Source organism: Aquila chrysaetos, chromosome 10, assembly GCF_900496995.4.
Source record: "Aquila chrysaetos chrysaetos chromosome 10, bAquChr1.4, whole genome shotgun sequence".
NCBI lineage: Eukaryota > Metazoa > Chordata > Aves > Accipitriformes > Accipitridae > Aquila > Aquila chrysaetos.
This window is the reverse complement of record NC_044013.1, coordinates 25583970-25607592: the sequence shown is the minus strand read 5'-3', so window position 1 is coordinate 25607592 and position 23623 is coordinate 25583970. Positions and strand designations below refer to the sequence as shown.

The 23623-nt window shown below is 44.6% G+C and overlaps 1 protein-coding gene across 4 annotated transcripts; it reads right to left on the bottom strand.

Moving 5' to 3' along the window:
* Positions 1 to 842: 842 nt before the first annotated feature.
* Positions 843 to 22949, bottom strand: KLHL6 (kelch like family member 6). Of its 4 annotated transcripts, none has more exons than XM_041126913.1 (8): positions 22749 to 22841; positions 22594 to 22669; positions 17313 to 17478; positions 11354 to 11803; positions 8716 to 8953; positions 5103 to 5305; positions 3954 to 4167; positions 843 to 1851 (listed from the first exon to the last, which is right to left on the bottom strand). In XM_041126913.1, exons 3-8 carry the CDS (start codon positions 17472 to 17474, stop codon positions 1550 to 1552), a joined length of 1569 nt encoding a protein of 522 aa, XP_040982847.1. In that variant the 5' UTR covers positions 17475 to 17478; positions 22594 to 22669; positions 22749 to 22841; the 3' UTR covers positions 843 to 1549. The 4 variants fall into 4 exon arrangements, with proteins under 4 accessions (XP_040982847.1, XP_040982848.1, XP_029885011.1 ...); XM_041126914.1 differs by lacking the exon at positions 22749 to 22841 and adding an exon at positions 17644 to 19126 and having other exon boundaries at positions 22594 to 22681; XM_030029151.2 differs by having other exon boundaries at positions 22594 to 22949.
* Positions 22950 to 23623: the final 674 nt, after the last annotated feature.

Genomic DNA, 23623 nt, shown 5'->3' with positions numbered 1-23623 from the left:
CAGAACTGAGTTTCAAGGCATGGAGCAAATTGCAGTAGAGACAGGATTTCTTGCAGTCTTTCTGAGGGAAAGACACGGTGGAGACCTGTTGGGGGGCATGCACCTACCTCACGGGCTGCGTCTGCCCTGCTCAACCTGCACAGTTGCAGCAGTCTCAACAGTATGGTCTGCGGGCCCTGCTGTACTGCTGAGGACTCTGGCATTAGTGTGCTCAAATTTAGGAACCCACGTTTTTTTCTCAGCCCAACGTGAGAGAAATATTATTTTTAATACTGTATAAGGCAAAAGGAGACATTACAGAGAAGGAGAGAGGCTGGAAGGAATCACTGCTGTCTGCTTGGACAGATTTGTTTCGCACAGTGTTTTTTCTGTCTTGATTTAATGGTGAGTTGGCTCTTTCCAGCAACTAGTCAGGGGAGGAGGGACAGGAATATGTTCCCAGCCTTTGGCCAAGAGTGTCCCAGAGCGTCCCGAGCATGACCTCTTCAGTGTTTATTTTTCTTTCTCTACAACTGACCCAGATGCTGGGACTTGAGACTCGGGCCCTCCTGGCCTGTTGAACATTTGCCCCTTCTGGTACAGCATGTGATGGTCCCAGGAATCAGGCTGGGAACAGTACCTGGAACTGTTTTTCTCTCCAGCAGACTGTTCTGTCCGTTTGCATTCCAGGAAATCAAAACCCGTGAGAAAAATCCTGGGAGAGCACTGCCACCCAGTGGGGATGGAGGCAGGGATGCGACCAGTCGGGGGCACCAGTACCCCACATCTGTACAGCAACAGTGAGAGGAAAAAGCCTTTCAGGCAGAACAGTAAACCACCCCAGAACAGAACAAAAGGGAAACTAGGTTTTGGTCATCTTTATTAGAAAACAGCTACAACGAATGTTCAGTGGAACCAGATTAGCGTTCATGTGTATTTGCAGCCTGTGCAGTCTCTTTCTTGGGAATGACAGCAAGGTTTGCAAACTGAGATGGATTTTTTTTGGTCACGCAGAACTGAAAAACTAATGAAGTGTCTTCAAGCAAGCAAACAAACCAGTTTTAACTTAATCTAATATGCCAATCGCTGGAAAAAAAGCACAGCTTTGGAGGAAACGACCTTATGTTTCACTGAAGTTACAAATATTTCATTCCAAAAAGCATCTTCTCTTTTTCAGTAGTAGGTGCTGCAAATCCAACTTAACACAATAAATAGTTAAACAAACTTCAGGACCAGGCTGAGCCAGTTCAAGCACATTTCAGGGCAGATATAGCTGGGAAGTAAATTTCCCACGTACACATCATGTTTCTTTGCCCATTTGGAGGTATTGTGTTGGCAGGAGTGAGCTACAGCTGGTCCCTTTGTTTTTCTGTGGAGGGAAGGAATTAAGATAATTTAAGGATGTACTGTACAGAGGAAATGCAAGGACTGAGCATATATACAGACACTCCCCAGAGGACCCCAGTGGCAGTATTTCCATCCATTGCTACCTGCAGCTAAAAAACATCATCCTTGCAGTCTGTGCCACAGGGGCACGGAGGTATTGGGTTTCTTTGCAGTTCTCCTAGGGTCAGACAGAAACTGCCCCAGGCACAATCCTACGGATGTGCGTGTAAGACTTCCTGAGGGTAACGCTCCCGTGATGAGACACTCCCCGAGGCAGGACACACTCTTCTGTTAGCTTCTGAGTTTCAGGGTCCCAGCACAGCACTGTCGCAATGACTTCATTCTTTTCATCTCGGCCCCCGGTGATAAACAGCTTGTTGTTGCAAGGAGAAATCCCACAACTGGCTCTCTCATGGGTGAACTGAGTCACCAGGCACCATGTGTCTTCCTGGGGGCTGTAGGAGTAGAGTGCTTTCATTGCCCCACCTGGAGAGGAAATGCATATCAGTTTGCACTGGCCATTCCTGTAAGAGATTTTAATTAAACCACCCACTTCAAGAAGGATCCATTCCTGACATTCGTAAGAATGATTTATGCCCCAAAGCTAAGAAAAAACAAGGTCACAGGATGCTTTATTGTTTTGAAAGCCAGATCCGCAGAAGGCCACTTATTGTTCATAAGGCTGTGGAATTTAAGTCCAGAACAAACTGCTGTGGTCATGCAGTGTGACCACAGTGTAGCCAGCAACAGACCTATCTCATACCTGCTGCTTCAGCTAAGGACACAACTTTAGAATAATACAGTCTTGTTTAAAAGAGCTTAGATCATGAAGGACTAGGTGTGGTAAGGTATCAGTATTAGAAATGGGTACATGATTTTTTTCACTGACTCCTCTAACTTCAATGTCCATCTATCCATCAAACTTCCTTCTTCCTGGAGCTGGCTGTTTTCAAAAGCCCCTTCCTTGTTTAGGGGTTTGTCAGACTGAACCAATGATCTTCTTATGGGTATGCTAAACAGAGAGTGACCTTCAGTTTCTCCCAAATCTGCAGTCATTTTTGAAACCTTTTGTGCACCTTTTCCAATTTTGCAGGGTCCTTTTCTCTTGAAAAATGGTCAATACCTCAATACTGAAGAAAGGCTATGGAAATATATTCCTTCCTGAGAGTACCAACAGCCAAATGGTTCTTATTCTGAAATTTGCAGGGACTGCATGTGTCTTCTATAGCAGCTGTATAGAATAGGGGTAGGAAAACCTTGAAGCTGTGGTCTTATTGATAAGGTGCAACAGTACCTGGGATCCTACCTGGTGGCAAAGTGAGTATTTATCTATTGTAGTTACAGTAAATGCTGGTTTTGACAATACTAGTCCAGTACTTGAGGGATGATCAGCTCATTGTGAGGTGACTTAAACAAGTTTTATTTCCTAGTTGGAGCAGACTGAAAACATACAAGTTGTTAGTTATAGTCATTCATCTGGCAGTTAGTAATTCATCGGTCTGGGTAATTTGATTGCTTTGGATGCAGTAATCAAATGCTCTTTTATCTTTTAAACTTCAGTTGGGGCTGATTTCTATGTTATTGAACTAGATTTGTTTCTCAGATAGGTAAACAATAGGTTTACTGGTGGATGTTCCTGTCTGAAAGATGCTGAATGAATGTAACTGGAATATTGTGTCAGTTTTTACCGGGAGTTGTATCAGCAAGCCCGTAAGTCATGCCTTCTCTTTCTGTCTGTCATCCTGTACAAAAAGGGTGAGGTCAAACCCTGTGCTGAGGAGAAACACGAGGTATTTACATACATACAAGGTGCATGCTTATACATATATATATATATATGTGCACACACATGCAGATTATAAATCTCCCTTCAGAACACCATTTATTATTTGGTGATACTCTGGCTCTATGCCAGCCCTCAACACCATATTGATTATCCTGCAAGTGAGAAACTTTCTGCACCAAGGCTGAGAGAGGGAGGGGGAACTTTTCAGAGCTCCTGTTTTAGAAACAAATGTTCCTCTTTCCTTCTTTTGTTTTTTCCAGCACCATCTGGAGATGCAGGCTCCCTCCTCCCTCCACAGTTCAGCTCACCATTAAACTCTTGTTCTTCCATCTTTGCTTCCAGTTCTGGCAATTGACTGAATTAACTCCAAGCACGATCTAGTGAAGAGGTCTGGGTCTTTGGATATCAGTGGCTGTGCTCCTGTGACCTGCTCCTAGTACTCATATCTCTACATAAATCCTGTATGCAGTGGGCTGTGTAATGCCCCTGGAGAGGTGAGGAGACATGATGTAGCCATGAGATCATGCTCTTGCCACTATGAACCCACCTTTGGATGGCTTAAATTTGTCTCTAGGCTAGCTCCAGCTTTCCAAGATACCTTCCATGCTAACAGGAAGTTTGACTTGGTGACTCCTTCACTACTGTTTGTGAATGTGCTGGATTCCCATCCCTCACTAAGCTCAATGCGAAGAGCCATCTGACCATTTGATGATACTCCATAGAGTTTGTGGGTAAAACTAACACACAGAAACAAGCCCTGCTGTGTCTAGACAAGAAGGACCTTTAATTCGGCTTCACTTACCCACAACATAAATGTGATCACGGAAACTTGCGGCATTGATGCATTTGGCTTCTACTGGCATGGCAGCTTTCAGACTCCATGTGTTGGTGGCAGGGTCATAGCACTGAGTCTTGTCCGTCGCCAGCTTCCCGTTGGGTCCTCCCCCAATCACGTAGAGTTTCTTCTTGTAGCTCGCTGCTGCAAAGGAGCTCACATTGACCATGAGGGGAGCAGCCTGTGTGACCATAAAAAATCATTAGTAACCATCTGAAGTAGTCAGACTGATGCCTATGAGGTGGGAGCCTGCTGAAGTTTAAGTCAGACATCCCTTTTAAGATGATCAGCAGGTTTCAGAAGATGACATTTCTAGGAACAAGGAAGAAGTATGTTTCAGCTTTTTCTTAAGACTGTAAAACCCTTAATAAAAATATGCTCTGTTCAAATGCTGTTATCAAAATTACGTTATCAACAATTGAACAGCTAGGAAATGTCAGAAATGCCCCAAATCTCCTTTACATTCATATGTACATTGAAAAAAGACAAGAAACTTTTTCATACTGATCTTTCTACTTGCAGCTGTGATTGTTACGATTCCTCCGCATTGCTTGATATCATCTAAAAACTGGGGCTTGTATCTGCCATTATGACGCCTAATCTCATTACTTTCATGGATTAATTGGCTGCCTAATACTCTCCTCTCATTGCTTGAAGTACAGTTAGTAGAACTGGGTTTTTTTTCATCCTCTTTACCTTGAAACCTGTAATTTCAACTTAAATATATAACCAATACCATATATAATGCACAGGTTGATATACACATTATATATATATATATATAATGTATCAAAGCAGTAGTTTTCAGCCTGTGCTCTGGTTCATGTATGCTATGTTCTTACTGATGTATGGACTACTAGCTTTAAAAGCCAACTAAGAAAAGGAACATTAGGCATTAGATGTCTCACAGGCAACGGCTGGCAGGCAATCCTGTGATTTTTACTTTCTGAAGGATATGCATTTCTATAGAAAAAATATTTAGGGTTTTTACAGACCAGAATTACTGAAAAGAATTGTACTAGATCCTGTCTTGTTCATTTTTATGATTCAAAGCCCTAACATTTTCTGATTAAAATGTTCCAAATGAGTAAAATGTTATGTGATGCAGCATCTTACCTCTGACCAGCAGTTATGAAAGGGATCATATGCTTCCATGCTGTTGATTCTCTGCATGCCATCGAACCCACCAATGACATATACTTTGCCACCCAACACAGCCATTTTATGCCTCCATCGCCCAATATTTAGATACTCAATTTGTATCCATTTGTTGATGGAGGCGTTGTATTTCCAGACTTCATGCTTTGTTTCTTTGCCACCTGCAATGTACGCGACACATGTAAATATGATAGCATAGCTTGTATTTACTCAAAATCTCCAATACATTTAAATCTAAAGATGTTCTCTCACAGTAGAAAATAAATCATTGGTACTTACTGTTAGCTTCTTAAATACCTACACCAATGGCCTGGCCTTGTTATACCAGAAGAAAATTTTTGGATTTAGTTTACTTAATAGTGAAGGAAACTGAATGATTTCTACAACCAAATATTCAGTAAAGATAAATCACTGTTCCTCACTTTACCAGACCACAACCACTTTCATTTTAATACCAAGTGAATGACCAACCACACACAGCATGGTGATATGCAGGAGATTTTTATGCACCACCAGGGCTTTGCAGAATGCTGCAAAGTGACAAATAAACAAACGTGATTTAAATAAGATAGTGCAGGATGCTGCACCTGGTAGTGCCAAACCCCTCGACGACAGGCCTGCACTGGGGAACTGACAGTTTGTGCAGGGTAGATCCAGTCCACTAGCTTAGTGGTTCACATCATAAAACAAAAGACCTGACTCGGAACTCCTATCAACAGTAGCCCTGCCTGACATCTTAGAAGTTTTACTATTTAGCCTTGGGACCATATGGCTGGGAGATCTCATTTTTGTACCCCTCCTTCTGGTCTCTTTCTCTACTGACTTGGATTTGCTTTATATTTATAGATTAAAGATCAGACTTGGACCCTGCAAATTCATTCTAGAGCTGACTTGCAAGCAGATCTTTACTCATGCTAAAGCAGAGAGCAGTGTTTTAAACAAGCGCTTTTGTTTGCATATAATTTTTGGTGTAACTGCAATACGAATGGATCCAGTTAAGCCTGAAACCACATTTACAGACTGAGTAGCTTATTCCATCATCTGCAACCTGATTAAACATTTGCTTCACTGCTGAATATACTGAAAAGATAATTCATATTCCATTGAGAAAGTGTCTGCCTTCATTGGTATTCTGTACTGCAGCCAGAACACTGCAAACTGATGGAGCTCATCTCTGGGCCAAATAGCAGATTGAATAGGAGATAATTAGCATGCTAGAAAGAGTCGTTTGTAATGCTTTTGTCTCAGTATTTTTCACATGTATGTGTTGAATTTTATTTGCACTCAAATAGCTGAAGTGGCTGAAGGGCCTGAATGCAGCATTCACGGTTACAATGGGGCTGAGAGACTGCAGGTGTTCCCCTTACCCTCCCTTGAAATTTCCCTTTTACATGAACTTGTTCTTTCCTGCACAGGCTGAAACTCTGGTAGGAGTCTGAGCTGAACTGGGTGGGTGAATTTGCTGCACATCACAGGGCAGGGAGAGATTTTTGAGAGAACTGGAGGTTTGTTTTGTTTCTGTTCTTTCTCTAGACCACAGTTCTTTCTAATCTGAGGAAAAATTGTAACTAAATTAGTAAAAGTAACAGAGTGGTGACTGATAATTCATGTCATTTTTAGTTACACTACAAGTGTACTGTTTCAGTCCATCCAGTCAAAGCATTTAAACTGTTCGGGGAAATGGTGATCTAAAAGTAGTCATAATCGTGTGCAAAGGACTTCCCTATTGTTCAGATGCTAAAAGAGCAGGGAAGGCTCTAGACTGTACCAAGATGCCAAGGGAAATGAGCACATGGGAGGGGAGATCAAGTTAGGAAAAATGCAAGCCAAGTTAGAAAAGAACCAAGACACAAGAGCTAAAAGAAAGAAAACAAGAGTAGAAGGACACACAGGAGGAAGCAGATATTTAATCAGGATTGAGACACTAATATTTTGGTTTAGCTGGAAAGAAACTACTAATGACTTTGGTCCACTCAGCCTTTTATTTGGGTGGGAAGGGTGAAAAGGAGATAGGAGAAAGGCTAAGAAGGAATGGTGAGAGGGAGTCAAAGATACAAAATTAAGGAGAGAAGGAAAAAAGAGGACCTGTGAGAATAGCAGCAAGAGGAAAGCCAGCTTAGACTCACCATAGCAGGGAGGGTGTTAGCCTGGCCTGGAAGTAGCCTGGATAGAGCATAAAAGAAAAGCAGAGAAGAGACACTGGAAAAGATGTCAGGAATAAAAGGAAGCAAAAAGCCTGTGACCGTGAAAAAGAGGAAACAGTAACAGATTAAAGGCAAATGGAGAAGAGACCTCTCAACTCAAGGGTGTGAAGGTGGGAGGGATGTTCCCTAGTTGGGATGTTTGACTTAGGTTCCCCTCTACAGCTAAGTTTTAACAGAGGGTCTGCGGCTAGAGTAAAAAGAAACTCCCTGTGATGGGCCGAAAGGAAAAACCTCCTTTATTTGTAACTAAGGAAGGAATAATCTAATTCTTATCCCAGGATAAAGATTTAATAAACTTTAAATTGGAATGAGGTAATAAAAATATGTGGATTCCCCAAAGAAAGAATGCAATGGAAGATATTTGAATACAGTCAATGGACCACTATTCATACTTAAGGAAAGCGTTCACACTTTAGCCCTCCCTCCTCCTTTCTACTCTCCTGTTTAAAGTGAGCATAGAATTTGGTGGATGATTGTGCAGGAAGAAGTATCCTGCCCACGGAGGCACTGCTCTCTAAGGTGGTCTGTAACGTGACAGCAATTAAAAGCTTGCTGTCACTTTTCCTCTGGAAAGCAGAATGAGATCATCAAACTTGGTTTTGACAGGCCATCAAAACCAGCTGTCAAACTGACTAGCAAGCTTGTGTTTAACCTTTTTGATTGTCAAAGTAAAAACTCTGTAGCTCCAGGATCAAACCCCTACATGCAGCTCAACTATTTTTGGGTGGGAAGTTAAATATGCCTCCTGAAGCTCTCAGGATGAGGGCCTGCAAATGGGATGTTCAGACCCATGCTGTGTGTCTGGACCATTGGGTTTCATCTGGCTTTGACAGTTAATATTGCCGTTAGCAAGTGGGCACTTCTAGAGTCCTGTCTGATGGCTGTTGAAGCGCTCCTGAAAGTGCAGGTTTCAGGTAGCAGCCAAACAGCAGTGACAGTTCCCTGCAGGTCCTTGACTGATTCTTGCAGAATAAGTCAGGTTCTGGCAGGATTTTGCTTATGCATGTGGAGCTGCAAATGGACTTGTTACAAGAAGATGCTGGAGCAATTATTCTTCATTTTATGTTTGGTAAACTGTTCTCGGGGCCCTTCTGTGACCACAGTCACTGAGTGTTTAGGGTGCCACACACAAGTAGCTGTGCATATAGATTGATATTGTTTGAAAAGGAATCCTGTGCTAAAACCAGGGCTAGGCAGTGTCCTCACACATCCAATGCTTCTCTGGAGCCTGTTAAGAGCCAAAGCGTTAGGAATACCTGTAGTGCTTAATTCTCCTAAAGCTGCCTCGAGATGCTCTCGATAAAAGCTGGAAATAATCGTGAGAACCCTCTGCTCCCCTCTTCCACTCCCAATGTCTTGTTCCTTACCTGATATGTAGACTTCATTTTTTAGCGTAATGCATGCAAACTCCACCCATTTTTTATTCTCATTCTCTGTCTCCTGCTCTGTGATTGGTAATTTTGCTACTTCCAGGCGGCTCCGCCTCAAAGGATCCAGGCAAGTCACTTCTGCTACAAACTTCTCATCTTTTGTACAGCCCCCTATGATCATAAACACCTCAGACTGGAACTCGTGCATCCTGGGCTTGGTTCTTTCTGTAATAATCTAAATGCAAGCAAGACAGAGTGAGTACACAGGGCACTTATACCTACAATTACAGAAAGGTCTGGTGACCTCTCTTCTGATTACCTGTTTTACAAATCAAAACTGGCTTACATCAGCTGAACCAATTATCAAATGCTCTCTAAGCTGAAAGCCTGGAAATCATCCTAGACGCATTCAGTAGAGGTTACTGTATACTTCTTTCAGCAGGATTTCTCCAACGCTGGACTTACTTGCTTTTGCCTACCCACTAGGATCCTTTCAGATCCTCTTGGGAATTCCCAGGGTGGCACCAAGAGCTACAAAGGTGAGCACTAGTGACAAGGCTGGGTGCATGTGAGGCAGCTGAAAAGGACAGGTTTTATTTGGGCTGACAGAGTGAGGGCAAGATAGGAGGGCCCCAAGGTTTGCATATGCCATGGGGAGCTTGGAGAGAGCAAGACTGCAGTTAGCACTAGCAGAAAATAAGTGCTCTCATTAATTGTCCTGAAGAGGTATGTGTCAAAGCAATAACAATTCTCAACTGTGTTTTTTTTAAATTTGTTTCTTTCTTTATAAGACTTAATTTTAAGCCAAAATTAGAACATTTACTTAGAGCCAGCATCAGGCTCAGAAGCATGGTTAGCTCTGATTTACTGCCTGTTGGCCCAGTTTATTGACCAGGTCTTTGTTTCAGGGATACTGGAAAAAGTCACTTCCCGCGTAGAGGTTCACCAGGAGCAAAGAATGCAGAGGGTGCTTGGAAACTTGTGTTCTGCTTGGAGGAAATACTTGCAAGCAAGTAGAAATGAGTGCATTAGTGTCCTGAGGTATGCTGGCTCTATGCTGAAGGTTAGAAGGAACAATCTTCTTTATCCTCCCCCAATTTTTCATACTGGAAGAAATGCAGTGTAAAAGTCATGGGGAGCATATAAATTTGTTCCTCCGCTTATGCTGTATCAGAGGGCATTTGCCAATTTGCAGACCCTCAAAGTCTGCTGGGAGAGGTCTGCACTCCTCAGCAGTAATTGCAATTGTTACCTTCTGCACGCCCCAGAGAAGCAGTCTGTGGACCCACAGGTTAAATGCTGTGACAGTAGGCAGCTTGCTTGCAGTTTTATTTCTCTTTCTACTTTTAACATGTTTCTATAAATTGGCATAATTTACCTATACTAAAAAATATTCTTTACACAGACATAAATCTTTTATTTTCCCTATGTTTAGCAAATTATTAGGCTTTTTTTTTTTTTTTAAAAACATCTGTCCCAGAACTTGCCAGCTCTCAGAATTCTGTTTTTAACCTGTCTGTCACCATTGCCAGGTGTCAGCCCAGGGAGGGATAGCTGGCAGGGCTGCCTCTGACGGCTGCCCCTTTGAAGATGAGTGTAATGAGCGTTCAGCCCTGAGCAACACTCCCTTTATCTATCCCGTGTGGACCTGACAGCACTGCTGAGTGGGGCAAGGCTTCCTTGAGGACTTCCCACCAGACTGGCCGGCACTGCACTGGGTCGTTGTGTACTGTCTTACACAGTCACTGGCACAAAGAGCCCTTGGTCTCTCCACCCCTGCCAGTGACACATCCACTGTTAGCAATGGATCCACAACATGCTCCTGAGGCCTCCTGCCTTCCTCTGACTCTCTGACTGAGGAGGCACACGTGTTTCCTCACATGCTCGCACACCTTTGCTCCTGTTGTGAAATCTGACCTCTGGTTGCTCTTCCCTCTACCCTATATTTTGGGTCAGGAGATGTAACTGATACCTAACTTTCCAAAGAGGACAGGCAACTGAAGAACAGGAGATCCACCACAGCCTACCTTGAGCAGGCAGGACAGGACTCGACCAGATGTTGGGATGAACCTGTCTCTTTGGGGGCACGGACACCTGCAAATGAGGAAGATAGGCAGGCCTCTCCTCTGGGAAGAGACCGTCTTCTTCACGGGAGGTTGTCTCCTTCTGAAACTTTTCCCCCATAAGTAACAGGTGGAGATGTTACATATTCAGATTTGAAAGAGCCATCACAGATTGTGGCACAGTTTAATGGGAAAATTATTCTTCCTTTCTTAGGCTTGAAAAAATAGCTAAGAGGGTGAGGTGTCAGGAGTAACACCATTTTCCTTTTTACTATGGAAGTCACCTGGGGCCTTTGTTTAGCTGCGCACATATGTGTACGAAGGGTCGAGCTCAGATATTCATAAACAGGAAGCTGTACACTTTGTTTTAAAACAACCTACCAAAAGCTTCTAAACTCTAAATCAGCAGGATAACTGGTGAGGCCCACCTTGACCTTTCAGTAGCACCAGTTAGTGAAACTTTAGTGTGAGCACCTTTTTGTGCTTCATGGTACTGCTCCTTCCAATGGGATTTTTGAGCAGAAGCATGAGACATTTAGAAAGGGCAGCAAATGCCTTCCTTTTTGACTCACCTCATTGCCTGACAGATGGTACATTCTTGCTTCCTGGAGCAAAGGAAAGACATCTGGACACTGTCTAATGAGTTGATCGGCTTCGACAGTCTCTACGAAATACCAGGGGTCCAAGAGGGGCAGCCGGACATTCTCCAGCACATATGGCAAGAGAGGAAACCTTTCCGACTCCTTGTAACGGACCCAGTTCATTACAGTTTCGAACACCTGTGCTTCTTCCGTGACGTAGAGATCATCACTCTTCAGCGTGCTGCAGAGAATGTCGGCAGGCAGCTCCAGGAACTCCTCGTAGTTCAGGACCTGTGTGAAGTTCTGGATAATGTAATTCTGCACTTGTTGTTTCAAGCTGTGCAGGGAGTGGGCATCAGCCAGCCTCAGAATGCCAACGCAGTTCTCTGGCTGGAGGGCTTCGGTGAGAAAACTGGCACAAGCATCTACCATGCGAAGGAACTGTGGACAGAAAAAACATGTATAAGCACAGAGCAGTTACTTGTATGACTGTATCACAGGAGAGCTATGGAGCTTTGGGGCTGGGTCCCAACCAGCCACATGCCGTACGGCAAAGAGCTGGGGGAGACAAGAAATCAGTCATACAAGGACATGTATCTCCCAGAATCTGCAGTCTGCAATGAAAATTTCTTCCTCCCACTGTTTTTTCTCCCTCTGCATCCATATTGCTCCTTTTCACTCTTGCAGAACACAGAAGACCTGTGACAGTCATGAATTTTATTTGTTTCACAAAAGTAAAGGGTTTTCCACCATTCCGCTTCCCTCCATGAGATCTCAAAGCACTAGCAATCATGGACTTACAAAGCACAGATAACGTCCCCAGGCTTCAGATGTGCTTACCCTGCTTCATCTTGCATGTCAGCTCAGATCAACCAGAAGGGAGTCTGGTTTTGGGGTGCAGGTGGCTCCACTGTCTGCATTTGTGCTCCCACCATCCAAACTCTGAACACATCTGAGGCCTTGCAAGGGTGGTGGAAAATGAGTGCTGAGGTTTGGGCCAAAGTGGGGCTCCCCCTAGAGGGTATGGGCATGCTGTCCTGTACTGGGGTATGTGGCAGGAAGAGACCGACCATCAGCAAATCTTTGAGTTGCCTGACAGCCAGGGTTGTCTGGCAAGCGTCTGTTGTGGGGAAGGCCTTCGGAGGTTTTAGTGACCTTTGTTTTCCTTGTCATCACCATTGGTTCAAAAAAACATAGATGCACGTTTTACACACAGAGTCTGCTTAATCAAAGAACTTTCCATGTTCAATAGGGCATCAATAGGGCATCACAACTACTCTCATTAGTCTCCTTTACACAACAGCCCCACCTGAGGGTCCCAAATATGCAGATCCCAGACCACGGATGTCTGCGGGGCATTTGCCGTGAACTATGATGTGAGCTGGGTTGCTGGTGATTATTCAGGAACTGGGAACCAGTTTTGGCTAGAACTGATAAGTTACAGTGCTTCATCCTGAGCTTTCCGTCGCCTCTGTGATTTCAGATTATGAATAGGGCATCAGTATTTTGTGTTGGTTTTGCCACTGAGCAGTGCAAACAGCGACATAGAGAAAGATGGGTCAGAACTGATGCTATGCATTTCCGTCCATGCTTTTTGGGTCCTTTTTCCATCCAGCATCAGCAAGCAAACCATTTTAACTCATTCTGTCCCAGTGGGGAAAGTTGTACAACAGTAATTTAGGGGCAAAGAGGAAGCGAAACATTTTTAAACACTGTAGTATGTAGATTTGTTTCAGTAATTAGAGTAGAATCTTCCAGACCCGGGGGTGTCATGTTGACACATTTAGACTGTTTACCAGAGCTGAGCGATCGCAGACACTGCGTACAGACTGCCTGGTTCCTGTTTTACATTTAGATGTGGTCAAGAGTTTAGAGAAATGCAACTGACTGATGAACAAGGGTATGCGAGGTCTCAGAATATGTTGCTGCCGTTGTGATATAAATATGTCAGCGGCACGCTGTGGCACTGCGGCAGAGTTCAGCCGCTGCTCACTGCCTGCCACGCTCGCATTGCCTGTTCTCTGGGCTAGCATAAGGCTAACACTTTGAACTCACCCGTGCATTTTCCCTGAGGATCTGAAAGGACTTTGCCAACACCGGGTAGTCCTCAGACCTGAGGTAGGTTAAGCATTAGCCCTTTAAAAGTTGGCAGTAATGAGATGCAAAAAAACAAATCTGGGATTTGCCCAGGTCACTCATCAAGTCATCCACAAGTCTGGGAATAGACCCCACAATGACGTTCTCACCAGCCTACGGCCCAACCACTGTAGAGTGCTCTAATTATTTATACATGGCTTGTTAAGAGCGATACTCATGAGATGACACCAGAGGGTTTTCTCCCAGGCGGTGCACACTGGTCTAACGGCCACGCAGGCACCACTAATCACGGTGGGTAGCTGTGCTTGTGGCCAGATGAATGCAGAATTGCGAGATGTGGGTGTGAGAAATGGTCCCTGCCAAGGGCTTAACCAGAAAGGTCGGACCGCTCAGGAGTGTATCAAGGCAGGACTTCCCCTGGCTGCTGCTCCTCGTCTCTGTGCTGCACTGTCTCCCCACCACTCCCTTCATTTAGAGACAAAACTCCCTCCAAAGCACCCGCAAACTTGTTGGGCATATTTCAGTCAGTCCCATGAGAGCTGGTGACTCAGGAAAGCACCCAGGAGGAAGACACCCCTGAGCCTCTGCTTCATCTGCTCTGATTATTCTTGCAGAGCTCTAAATTTTCTTCTTTCCCTTCTGCGAGTACCCTTCCTAATGCCACCCCAGGCACTTTAAAAGCCCTGTTCCCTGGGAACAGTTTCTTCAATAACTGGGTCCTCCTAATACCCCTTTGAATCGAGGTTCTTGCTTGCTAAAGACATCCCATATGCTTGCTTGGCCTCCAGTTGGCCTTCTGTCTGAATAATAAAATTTATTCTCCCCATTTAAGTCCTTGCTTGTCTCAGCTTTGATTCAACTGTCTAGTGTAAGCAGTGCCAGCAGCCCTGCCTCCTGCTGTAACCCCCAAAAAGGGAAGGGAATGGTGGTTGAAAGAGCTCTTATTCATAATCCTTCTCTGTATGCAGCACACTTCGGGGTCAGATCCTGCACCCTGCAGCTGTGCTGCCCTCGGCCACCCGCTCTGCCTGTGGCTGCAGGGGCAGCAGCAACAGCTGTGTCCCAAGGGAGCCCCATGGCAGGGAGCCAGCCGGGCAGTGAAGGGGCACAGTGACCCTCGCAGGGTGGCTCTCCAGGGAGCTGAGAGCTTTCTGAGCCTGCGAACTGATCTCAGACTTGGAGCTGCCCAGAAGCCCTTCGTTAGCAAATCGCGCCTTCTTGGCTGGCATGGCTGGCGCTGCATAGTGGCTGCGGTGTAACTAGCACTGGCCTGCGACAGCCACTCTGGCCGTTCACTGCTAAGTGGCTACAGGATGGTTTTCAGATAATTGGCAAGGTATTTTCCTTAGAGCGCCTTGTTCATGAAAAGTGGATTAACGTACCAAGAGGTGCTTTGGGAGTCTGTAAGGTCATCAGGCTGGTGGTGCTTCAGCCGTGCCCTGGGGGCAGAGCAGCCGTGCTCTGCTTAGAGCAGAGTGAGGCAGCTCAGGGGCATCCTGGCATTTCCATGGCAGTGGTCAGCACAGCCCTTCGCGACAATACTCTTTCTTTTACATCTGCTCAGGAGCTTGCTTCCCTCCCACTGTCTCTTTGCTTCCACCAAAGCAGCTGACGTGGCCCCTTAGCCAAGCCATGCTGAGGAAGTGGGGTAATACAGGGGTTCCTGAGGGGGCAGGAGGGGTGTAGACAGGTCTGAAGTTTGTTGTTGAATTACCATGGGGGAAGCAGAGCGCTCTGCCACAGCCCTGAGAAGCAGATGAGATCTTGGCCCTACCGAGAGGTGGGGCCACAGGCAGTGTGGGTGGCAGAGGGTGCTGGGCTGGATCCAGGGTCGGCACCAGCCTTGCGAGCATGGTGGCTGGGCAGCCGCCAGCCCAGACAGAAGAGGTGACTATTGAACTCATGTTGCAACTGTGCTCTAGGTGGAAAAAATTTGTCTGGGTCACTTCAGGGTGAGGCTTAGCTGTTCAGCAGCTCCCTGTTCCAAACCCTTCACCTGCTTGCCCCAGGGGGAAATCTCTGTGCACAAAGCACACTGCGGCAGGGACTTCTGGTCTCTCTGAATAGCCTTCCACCTCTTCCCGCTGTCAGTTTTGGCTGCATTTGGTGCAAACTTATTGGAAGGGACTACGGGAAGGCATAATTATGTAAAACTTTCAAAAATAGTTTCTAGAGAAAAGTGGAGTATCTTTATTGGAATATCTAGAACTGTGCAAGTTATTTCTTTTTTGGTTGTCAAATCTGAGAGATTGGAAAGAGGCCCTGCCAAAAATTTTTGCTAGTCAGATAAAAAAGTTCTATTTGGAATTTGGTTTTCTCACATGTCATTAATTGGAAAGGAAAGAATTTCCCAAACAAAAATGTTACAATAAATTGCAGAATTAATCTTTTCAGCTGTTGATATATTGAAATGAAACATTTTCCGTTTTCAACTGTTTGTGTTTGTTCTTCGGCATAAATAGCAGAGACAAGCTGGCAGAACGCTAGTAGTTACTAAATCTTTTTTAAACAAAACACTTTTTCAGCCAAAAACCTCACCCGTGTATAATGTGAGGCTTTAAGGGCTTATAAATCTTGATAGTATCCAACACGGTTGCAGTAAGACTTGGGATCGCTGCTTTTAGTTGAACATTCCTCGTTTTCTAGGGTTCTGTAGTTTACTATTTTTGCTCATGGCACCCTCATGATTTTATCATTACTCTAACAGTGTTTGATAGTTTTCTTAAAGCACCAGCCTTAGGAATCAAATTTAATCTTAATTTTAATGAAAAATAGGGAAAAGAAAGGAAAAAAGTTTATACTTTTGATGGTTCCAGAAAAAAAAAAATACCTGAGGAATGATCCTAAGCAAAAAAGGTTCAGAAGAAAACAAACAGAACGCAGAAAAGTGTCCTGAAAACGAACCAAAAGTAACCTTTGAGTGCTACCAGTTTGCAGTATGGGTCTGCTGAAAATGTCAGTAGAGTTACTGCACTTCAGCCCCAGGCGACATTAAAGCTACACCACCTTTTCTGAGTTACCTTGGGGAGCACTTTGTGATAACTTCCCCTTCTCTCCTCACAGCAAGTACCAGCTCCCATTACCCCAAAGGCCACAGGTTCATTTCAGAGCAAAACCTCCCATGTAAGATTCAAAAACCAAGTTCATAATGAACCGCGATGATTATGGAGTCAGGTGTTTCTTGCCTTCCTTAATGAAAAGACGGGACACACATACACACATTGGCACTTGGCAGGTTATGCTAGTTGCAATTTGTTAGCAATTTGCAGCTTGGTACCAGGGACTGCAATTTGGTAGACCTCACAGGTGGTTTATAGGACACGTGAATACCTCATGGACCAAAGGCTGAGTAACACTGCTCAAGTCTGACTTCTCACAAGTCCCAGGTCATGACTAAAACCCTTTACATCACAAGTGCTACAAAGGAGGATGCTAACTTTGGCTGGTGAGCCTCCATGTGAAGGCAACGGAGAGCGAGACAAAGTTAGCTTCCTGCTCTGGCTGGCCGTGCCAGCCACTGCCCACTAACCCTTTTGGGCTGGAGGGTGACCAGCCTTCACAGGCTGACCTGAGCTTTGGGGAGCACTGTTCCAGCAACACAACCCTGCTGCCTGGCAGGCAGCACATGGGAGCAGCTCTTGAAAGCAGAGCCCTGCTGTTTGCCTGTTTGCCTGGCACAGCAGCATTCCAGTACATGGCTGTGACTGCCATTTTTTACCACAATGTAAGTAAATATGAGGCAAAATGCCTCCAGAATCCATGAAATCAGAGAAGTTTGCAGTGTGTTAAGGAGGGTAGGACATGGTGTTGCCAGAGCAACAAGACTGGATCAGTGCATTTGAGTTATCTGTACCTGAAAGAGGCTGGCGGCTTCTAAGACTTTCTGTACGTTTTGCTTTGTGATGAGCATCTTGCTGGTGTAGGTGTAGTCCAAGAGTATATTCATTGTTTCTGCATCAACTCCTTTAAGTATGATCTTCTCTTCATATTTCTCTCTTAAATCATTGCAGAACATGGCCCTGAAAAGAAAGCCATTTATCTTTTACTGCATCCCAGACAGGATGAGGCGTTCTAAAAACATTTGGTTATATAGATTTCAACACAGAATACTCAAATTGCTTCATATTTTATGCAATTAGTCCTGTAGCAAAGTAACAAGGAAAATCCTTTTGTTGCTTTCATACCTCTTTACTCATGAGTTTGATAAGGCATACACACATGATGGATACCCCAGGGCTGGACTCTACAGTAGACCTGGAGCTCCATGGCGGCAAAAGGCAGCTGGGACCTTCCATGAGTAGTGATCTGTGTCTGGACTGATGCTGCAGAGCAGTTGTGACATCTCATCTGCTGGCCTCTTACAGATTCTTACCCTTTCTGTTTCTAGTACAGGCCCAGCTCATTAAGCCCAAACCTCCAAGCCGCTGGCATTCTCCGTACTTTGTTAACACTTAGCACATGTACTTTATAACCCTTGGCAAGGTCAATACCCCTGTGCTTCCAAGCTGCAGAATGCTGCTTAGACTGAACCCTGAGGGCCAGACTAGATCGACATGTCTGATTGATAGCCTCACCTCTAAGCTTCCCAACGTATCTTTGACCCCATTAATACCAGAGATGGGCCAGGAGAGAATGGCTTATGGATTTTCTTCTAATTAAGAGACTGACTTTTCCTCTGCTAAGGTAGGAGCTTCTGGTAGGATTGTAGAGTTGGTACCTCTTGGCTAGAGAAGTACTTGAATAATCATGAATTGGAACTACCGTTAGCCAGAAAGCACAGTGATTTCATGTATGTTGATACCACCTCTTCTTTGGTGGATAATACTGCATTCAAGAGGCGACTGCCACACACACACCTTTGGCACTAGTCAGATACTTAATGTGAGATATAAATCAGAAATTTCTTTAAGAGCTATTAAAATTCACTTTGCATTGTGATGCAAGTGATGTTTGCAAGGCAAACACACACATCTTCATCTTCATTTTCAATTCATAGTTTTAAGTATTTCTTCCAGTGCTTTTGCTTTTCTTTAGAAGTTTGATCAGCCCCATCTTGTTCACTGCATTCAGAGAGCAAGATTTCACATCATTTGGAATCTGGCTCAACACATTAGAAGTATGTGAGTCCACTTGTAACTGCATTGGTGAAAAACATGTGCAGATCTAAAGTGTAATTAGAAGTGCTCTTTACCCTGCATACCAAGCCCTTCTTTATTAGTCATGTATGATGTTGACAGGACAGTGCAACCTGGGAAGTGCCTAGAGGTCCAAAGTCTTAAAGTCTTTTCTTGTAAAAGCAGTGCCAGAATAAAGCTGTCTGATTGACACATCTTACTGGAACCAAGATGTAAACAGTTTTTATTGCAAAGGAGCTAGGCATGATGAATGGCAAATGGATGGAAGATACCAGTTGCTCGTTGCTCTAAGAGCTACCTGTTCCTTGCCTCAGCAGAGATTTTAAAGCATGAGAGAGCTGGTGTTAGTTATCTCAGTGTATAAAACTGCCTTTTGGATAAAGAGACCTAACTTTTGAGCAGGAAACTTGGGCAGAGAAGTTACTTGTCAGAAAAGATGTTCAGCCAAAACTCTTATTTTCCCTTCACTCGTCTCAGCTCATTAGAAGCTTTTCATTCATTGCTCTGCTCCATGGTCCACTTTCTGCTGCCACTGAAATCAGAGTATTTGAAAAGCATTAAGACAAAACGCTCCTTAACTTCAGTGAGCACAAGACTGGGATTCTCCTTAGCTTCTCTTCCTTTTGGCAGTGTCAAATGTTGTACATCTGGGGCCTGCAGGCAGGTGGCCATTTGAAAACAACAGTCCTCAGTACCCACTTCTCCCTGGGAATGGGGTTTCAACACAGAGAGGGAGGTTTGTACAAAACAGCCGTTTCAATTGCACGGGATTGATAGGTGCCGAATGCTTCATCTGAATGAGAAATAGGCTGTTGTAGGATGCAGGTGTTGTCTGCTCTTGTTCCTTTTATCTCTTAAACTGGTGACTCCAGTCATGTATTTAACCATCCCTGTTGGGGAGTGAGAGCTCTCACTTCCATCCCGCAAAGCCGGCTTGTTTGATGGAGGCCAGTTAGAGCTACCCAGCGTTACACCGTTGCAAGGTTGCTCAGAAACCAGCCTTGGGATTCTGGTGGAGGCTTTGCATGGGATCTTGTCAAAGTGTTTTCACATATCTGTCTCCTAATCTGTGAAACTGCGTTAGAGCTGCCATCCACTCCCGATCTTGTAGGGTACGGATTCATGTAACACGGCTTGCAGAAATCACGCATCTGAGGCACTGTGCTCTCCCACCAGTACTCCCCTCTAGAAGGTGGCAGGGCTGAATAGGGCAGTAATATCCAGGAGAGCTGACTCCTGTAGTGGTCTTCCTTCTGCTCAGATGGAGTGGAACTCATTCCCACCCTGTGTGCCGACCAGAGGGAACACCCTGACACCACTCAGGACTGATCAGGCTGGGCTTCTCTCCTGGGGATTAAAATGCTGCTTCTGAACCTTTCTGTTCTTACCTAGAGAGGTGTGTGATTATTTTCTCTGGGGCTCTAAATCCTTCAGATGTGGCTACTAATTTCGTTGTCTGTTTTCCTGGTTCCTGTCCCTGTGTAATTCTAAACTAAGCCTTTGAACCAACATTTACTCTAAGAAATGCATATCTGAAGTGAGGGCCCAGGGCCAAATTTAGATACCTAAAAGTGGGTAAATTTAGAAACACCAGGGAGAAATCTCAATGGAATGAATGAGGGGTTGCAGTTTGTGAAGCACTTTTTAAGCACTCACCCACACTGGTGTGCTTGTTCTTGGAATTATGAACCTGACTTCAAACAACCATGGTCGAGTTTGAGGATGCTCTGGAAAATATTGCTTCAACCTCTCCCAGCCCCATTCTCCCACTACCTTGGGCAGTGCAGGAGTAACGAACTACTGCTCCACCTTGGTCAGCTTGTATTTCTGTTCTCTGCTTTGTTACCTTCATCCAGGTAAATGGAGAGTTAATGCTTTTATGTCTATAGATGCAGGATGTGTCAGAAGTACTAGTCTATCTACTCTCAAGCAGTGCTGAAGGACAGACTAGAAGTTGTTAACTTTGTTTAACTGTGTTTAAGTCAGCTGCTAACGATTGCTTGCATTATGGCACCCAGTGTTCAGGAAGGGGGTTGTGTAACATGCTGTTGCAGGGGAATGAAGACCATGACTCACAGGGTCCCTTTGCTTTGCTCATGTGCATGGGTGTTAGAGGCCCTTTAATAGCATGGAAAGTACTCACAGGCATAGTGTGATTTCAGAATTTGTCCTGTCTTTAAGCCTATGCAGCTTCTAGTGAATTATGGCAAGATGAAACAAGCCGCCTTTTGAGTAGGAGAACTAATGAAGCTCAGTTCCCTGCAGACTTGTGTCCTCCTTTCCCTCTTCACAGTAACCTCAGCTTCCCCTTCCTGAGCCCTCCATTCTCTCTCGTTATTCCTCTCACACACATTTCGCCATCCATCTCAGGACACTCAGCTCTGTGGTGACTGCCTATGTCCAGCTGAGCAAGGGCAGCGCGTGCTTTGGCTGGTTCTGGGCACTGCGTGTGTTGGCTGGCCAGGACACGCTGCTCATTACCCAGCTGAGCACCATGGGGTCCCAGTCCCAGCATCTCTCCTCTGCCTAGCTACTGATTGCCATTAAACTTGTGGGAACTTCAGTTTTGAGACTTAAGCCTCTGCCAAACGTGACTGAAACTAACCCAAAGAGTCATGATAAGAGGCACGGTCAGACAGGCAGACAATGTGATATAATAAATCTCAACCCTGTGGGAAGGCAGGCCAAACACAAGCACCCAGGGGGGCAGACCCTATGCACGTGTGCAATTGCCTTGGGATGAGATGACCTCCAGCCAGGTATTCCCCTTCCTTCAAAGGGACAGGCTGTAGCTCAGGGCTCAGTGGAAAACCAGCCAACAGTAGTTGTCAGTAAACTGTCTTGCCTGTTTTCAACTGTTGAAGTCCCTTCTGATTGCAGCACCTTTCCTCATAGCGGAAGAGGAATTATTTTTTTGTCAAAGTATCATTATGGTAATTCTGATTTTAATTTGTGCATCTGCTCTCCTTCCTGCACATAATGCTGGTAAGAACTCTTTGGGCATCTCTCTCATCTATGCTTTTAGTTGCACATTTTCACATATGTGATATGTATAGTCTATCTGTAGAAATAATACTTATCTCCGTATATTCACAGGCACAATCTCTATTATGAGATGATAAAAGCAGAACTCTTCTTCCAGGCACTACCAGCAAAGCTTACTAGACTCTATTAAAATTATCTGTCTGCCTCTGTCACAAGTGGTCACAGGTTCTTTTTTCTCATGTTTCCTCTGTAGCTATTCAGTCATCTGACCACTTTAGCAGTAAAAAAAGAAAGAAAAAAATCCCAGCCATGCAAATGTGATTGTCTAAACGATAATGGAAAATCTGTGTTAAAACTGATACCGAGTTCCTCTGTGTGTCTAAAATTTGTTCTTGCTGGTCAGTAGTCTCAGATAGACTATCTACTGCAGTACTGAAAGAATGAAAAATTCAAGAGGACCAGGAGGGGGTGAAATGGTAAAACTGCTTTCAAGGAGGTATTTCCCATTGCAATTGATTTTCGGTAACCCTAGGAAAGATGGAAAATTCCTTCTCTTTCCTCCTCAACAATTTTATGCAATATATATTTTTACCACAGAATGGTAATGGGAGAAATTACCAAGTTCCACAAACCCACTCCTATCTCAATAAAAATATCATGTGATCTGAATGAATATTCCTCTTTGCCTGAATCCCAAAGGGACAATACAAGAGACTACAGATATTTGGTTAAAAAAAACATTTTCTCATCCACTTGTCGCCAACCATTCTTCATTTCTCTGCATGCCTCCAGTGGACTTGCTGAGTGCTGGTATCAGAACTCCAGCAAATCTACAACTTGTCACCTGCCTTATTTAAGTCTCCAACTTTAAAAAAAAAGAGTTGAAAGGTGTCAGGAATTACAGACTCACTGCAAATTTGCAGAGTTTAGCACCCAGTTTACACTCCTTGGAGATCTACAGTTCAAGCCTAAGAAGCAAAGTAAGTTATTGGTTTTGTTTCTTACATGCCTTACCTGAAATAATTGCTTGCTGCAGCAAGGACCACTCGGTGACAGGAGAATTCCCTGCTGTCCACGCACAGGATGACATCTGTAAGGGAATTTTCAAGCCGAAGGTTCTCTAGGCCATTCTGGAGCACCAGAGAGAGACCCGTATCATCAAACTTGACCTTTTCACCACTCGAGACTTCCACCAGGTCCCCCATTTTCATTGAACACTCATTGTCCAAAGAGATCTCGGGCTCCTCAGAGCTCTTCTCCAGCGTGTCCCCCATTTTCTGGCCAGCACTGTCTCATTCTGTTGGTGCTTCAATCTGAAAAGAGCTCCTAAACTTCAGACGAGTCACACTGCAGAAATTGGGCGGATTTCCTGTCCAGAGGTCTCTGCTTATCTATAGCTGTCACACACACATAACAGGAAGCCTTGCACTTTCTCATCCTGTTAACACAAACAAAGGCTGGGGTTTTTTTGGTGAATTTCAGGCAGTATCAATGTGTTTAGAAAGGACTTAAGATGCCTCTGGATGTGAGAAGATTACAAGTGACAGGGAAGGCCTGCTTCCCACCCTCAAGCCAGTCTCTCACTGTTATCCAGATCTGCTGGTGGCAGTGATAGGTGCACCATATGGCTATCGAGTCACTCCTGGCAGACTGGGCTGCTAAGGGGAAGAGGATATTATTTTAAATTTCTTTTTCCAGGTATGTGATTATTAATCACTGAGCTGGTTTGGGGTTTGGTTTTGGTTTTTAATAATATGCTCACATATTCAGAAAGCCCTCCAAGTGGCTGTTTCTGTCCCTCATGACATGTTAGCTGACAACCATTGGATGGCTTTTCTTTAAGGCTAAATTGATGTAACTCTCTCCAGGACATGGAGCAGCATCACAGATATCACAGCTGATGGTCTTCAGGCCACACTGCCGGGCACAGTGATGTCCCACATGGGTCCACACAGCCAGTGCCATGCCACCAACTCTGGCTAATAGTGGAAGCTGAAGGAGAGAGCCTAGGGAGCAGTGTATGCGTGCTCATCCCCCCCATCCC

Excerpts from the sequence above, each read along its gene's own strand:
- KLHL6 (XM_030029151.2), bottom strand. The coding sequence starts at position 22,853 with ATGGGGGACACGCTGGAGAAGAGCTCTGAGGAGCCCGAGATCTCTTTG. Across the intron at positions 8,954-11,353 it reads ACCATCTGTCAGGCAATGAG|ATTATTACAGAAAGAACCAA; the intron begins GTGAGTCAAAAA and ends GCTTGCATTTAG. Across the intron at positions 4,168-5,102 it reads TTCATAACTGCTGGTCAGAG|GCTGCTCCCCTCATGGTCAA; the intron begins GTAAGATGCTGC and ends ATGGTCACACAG.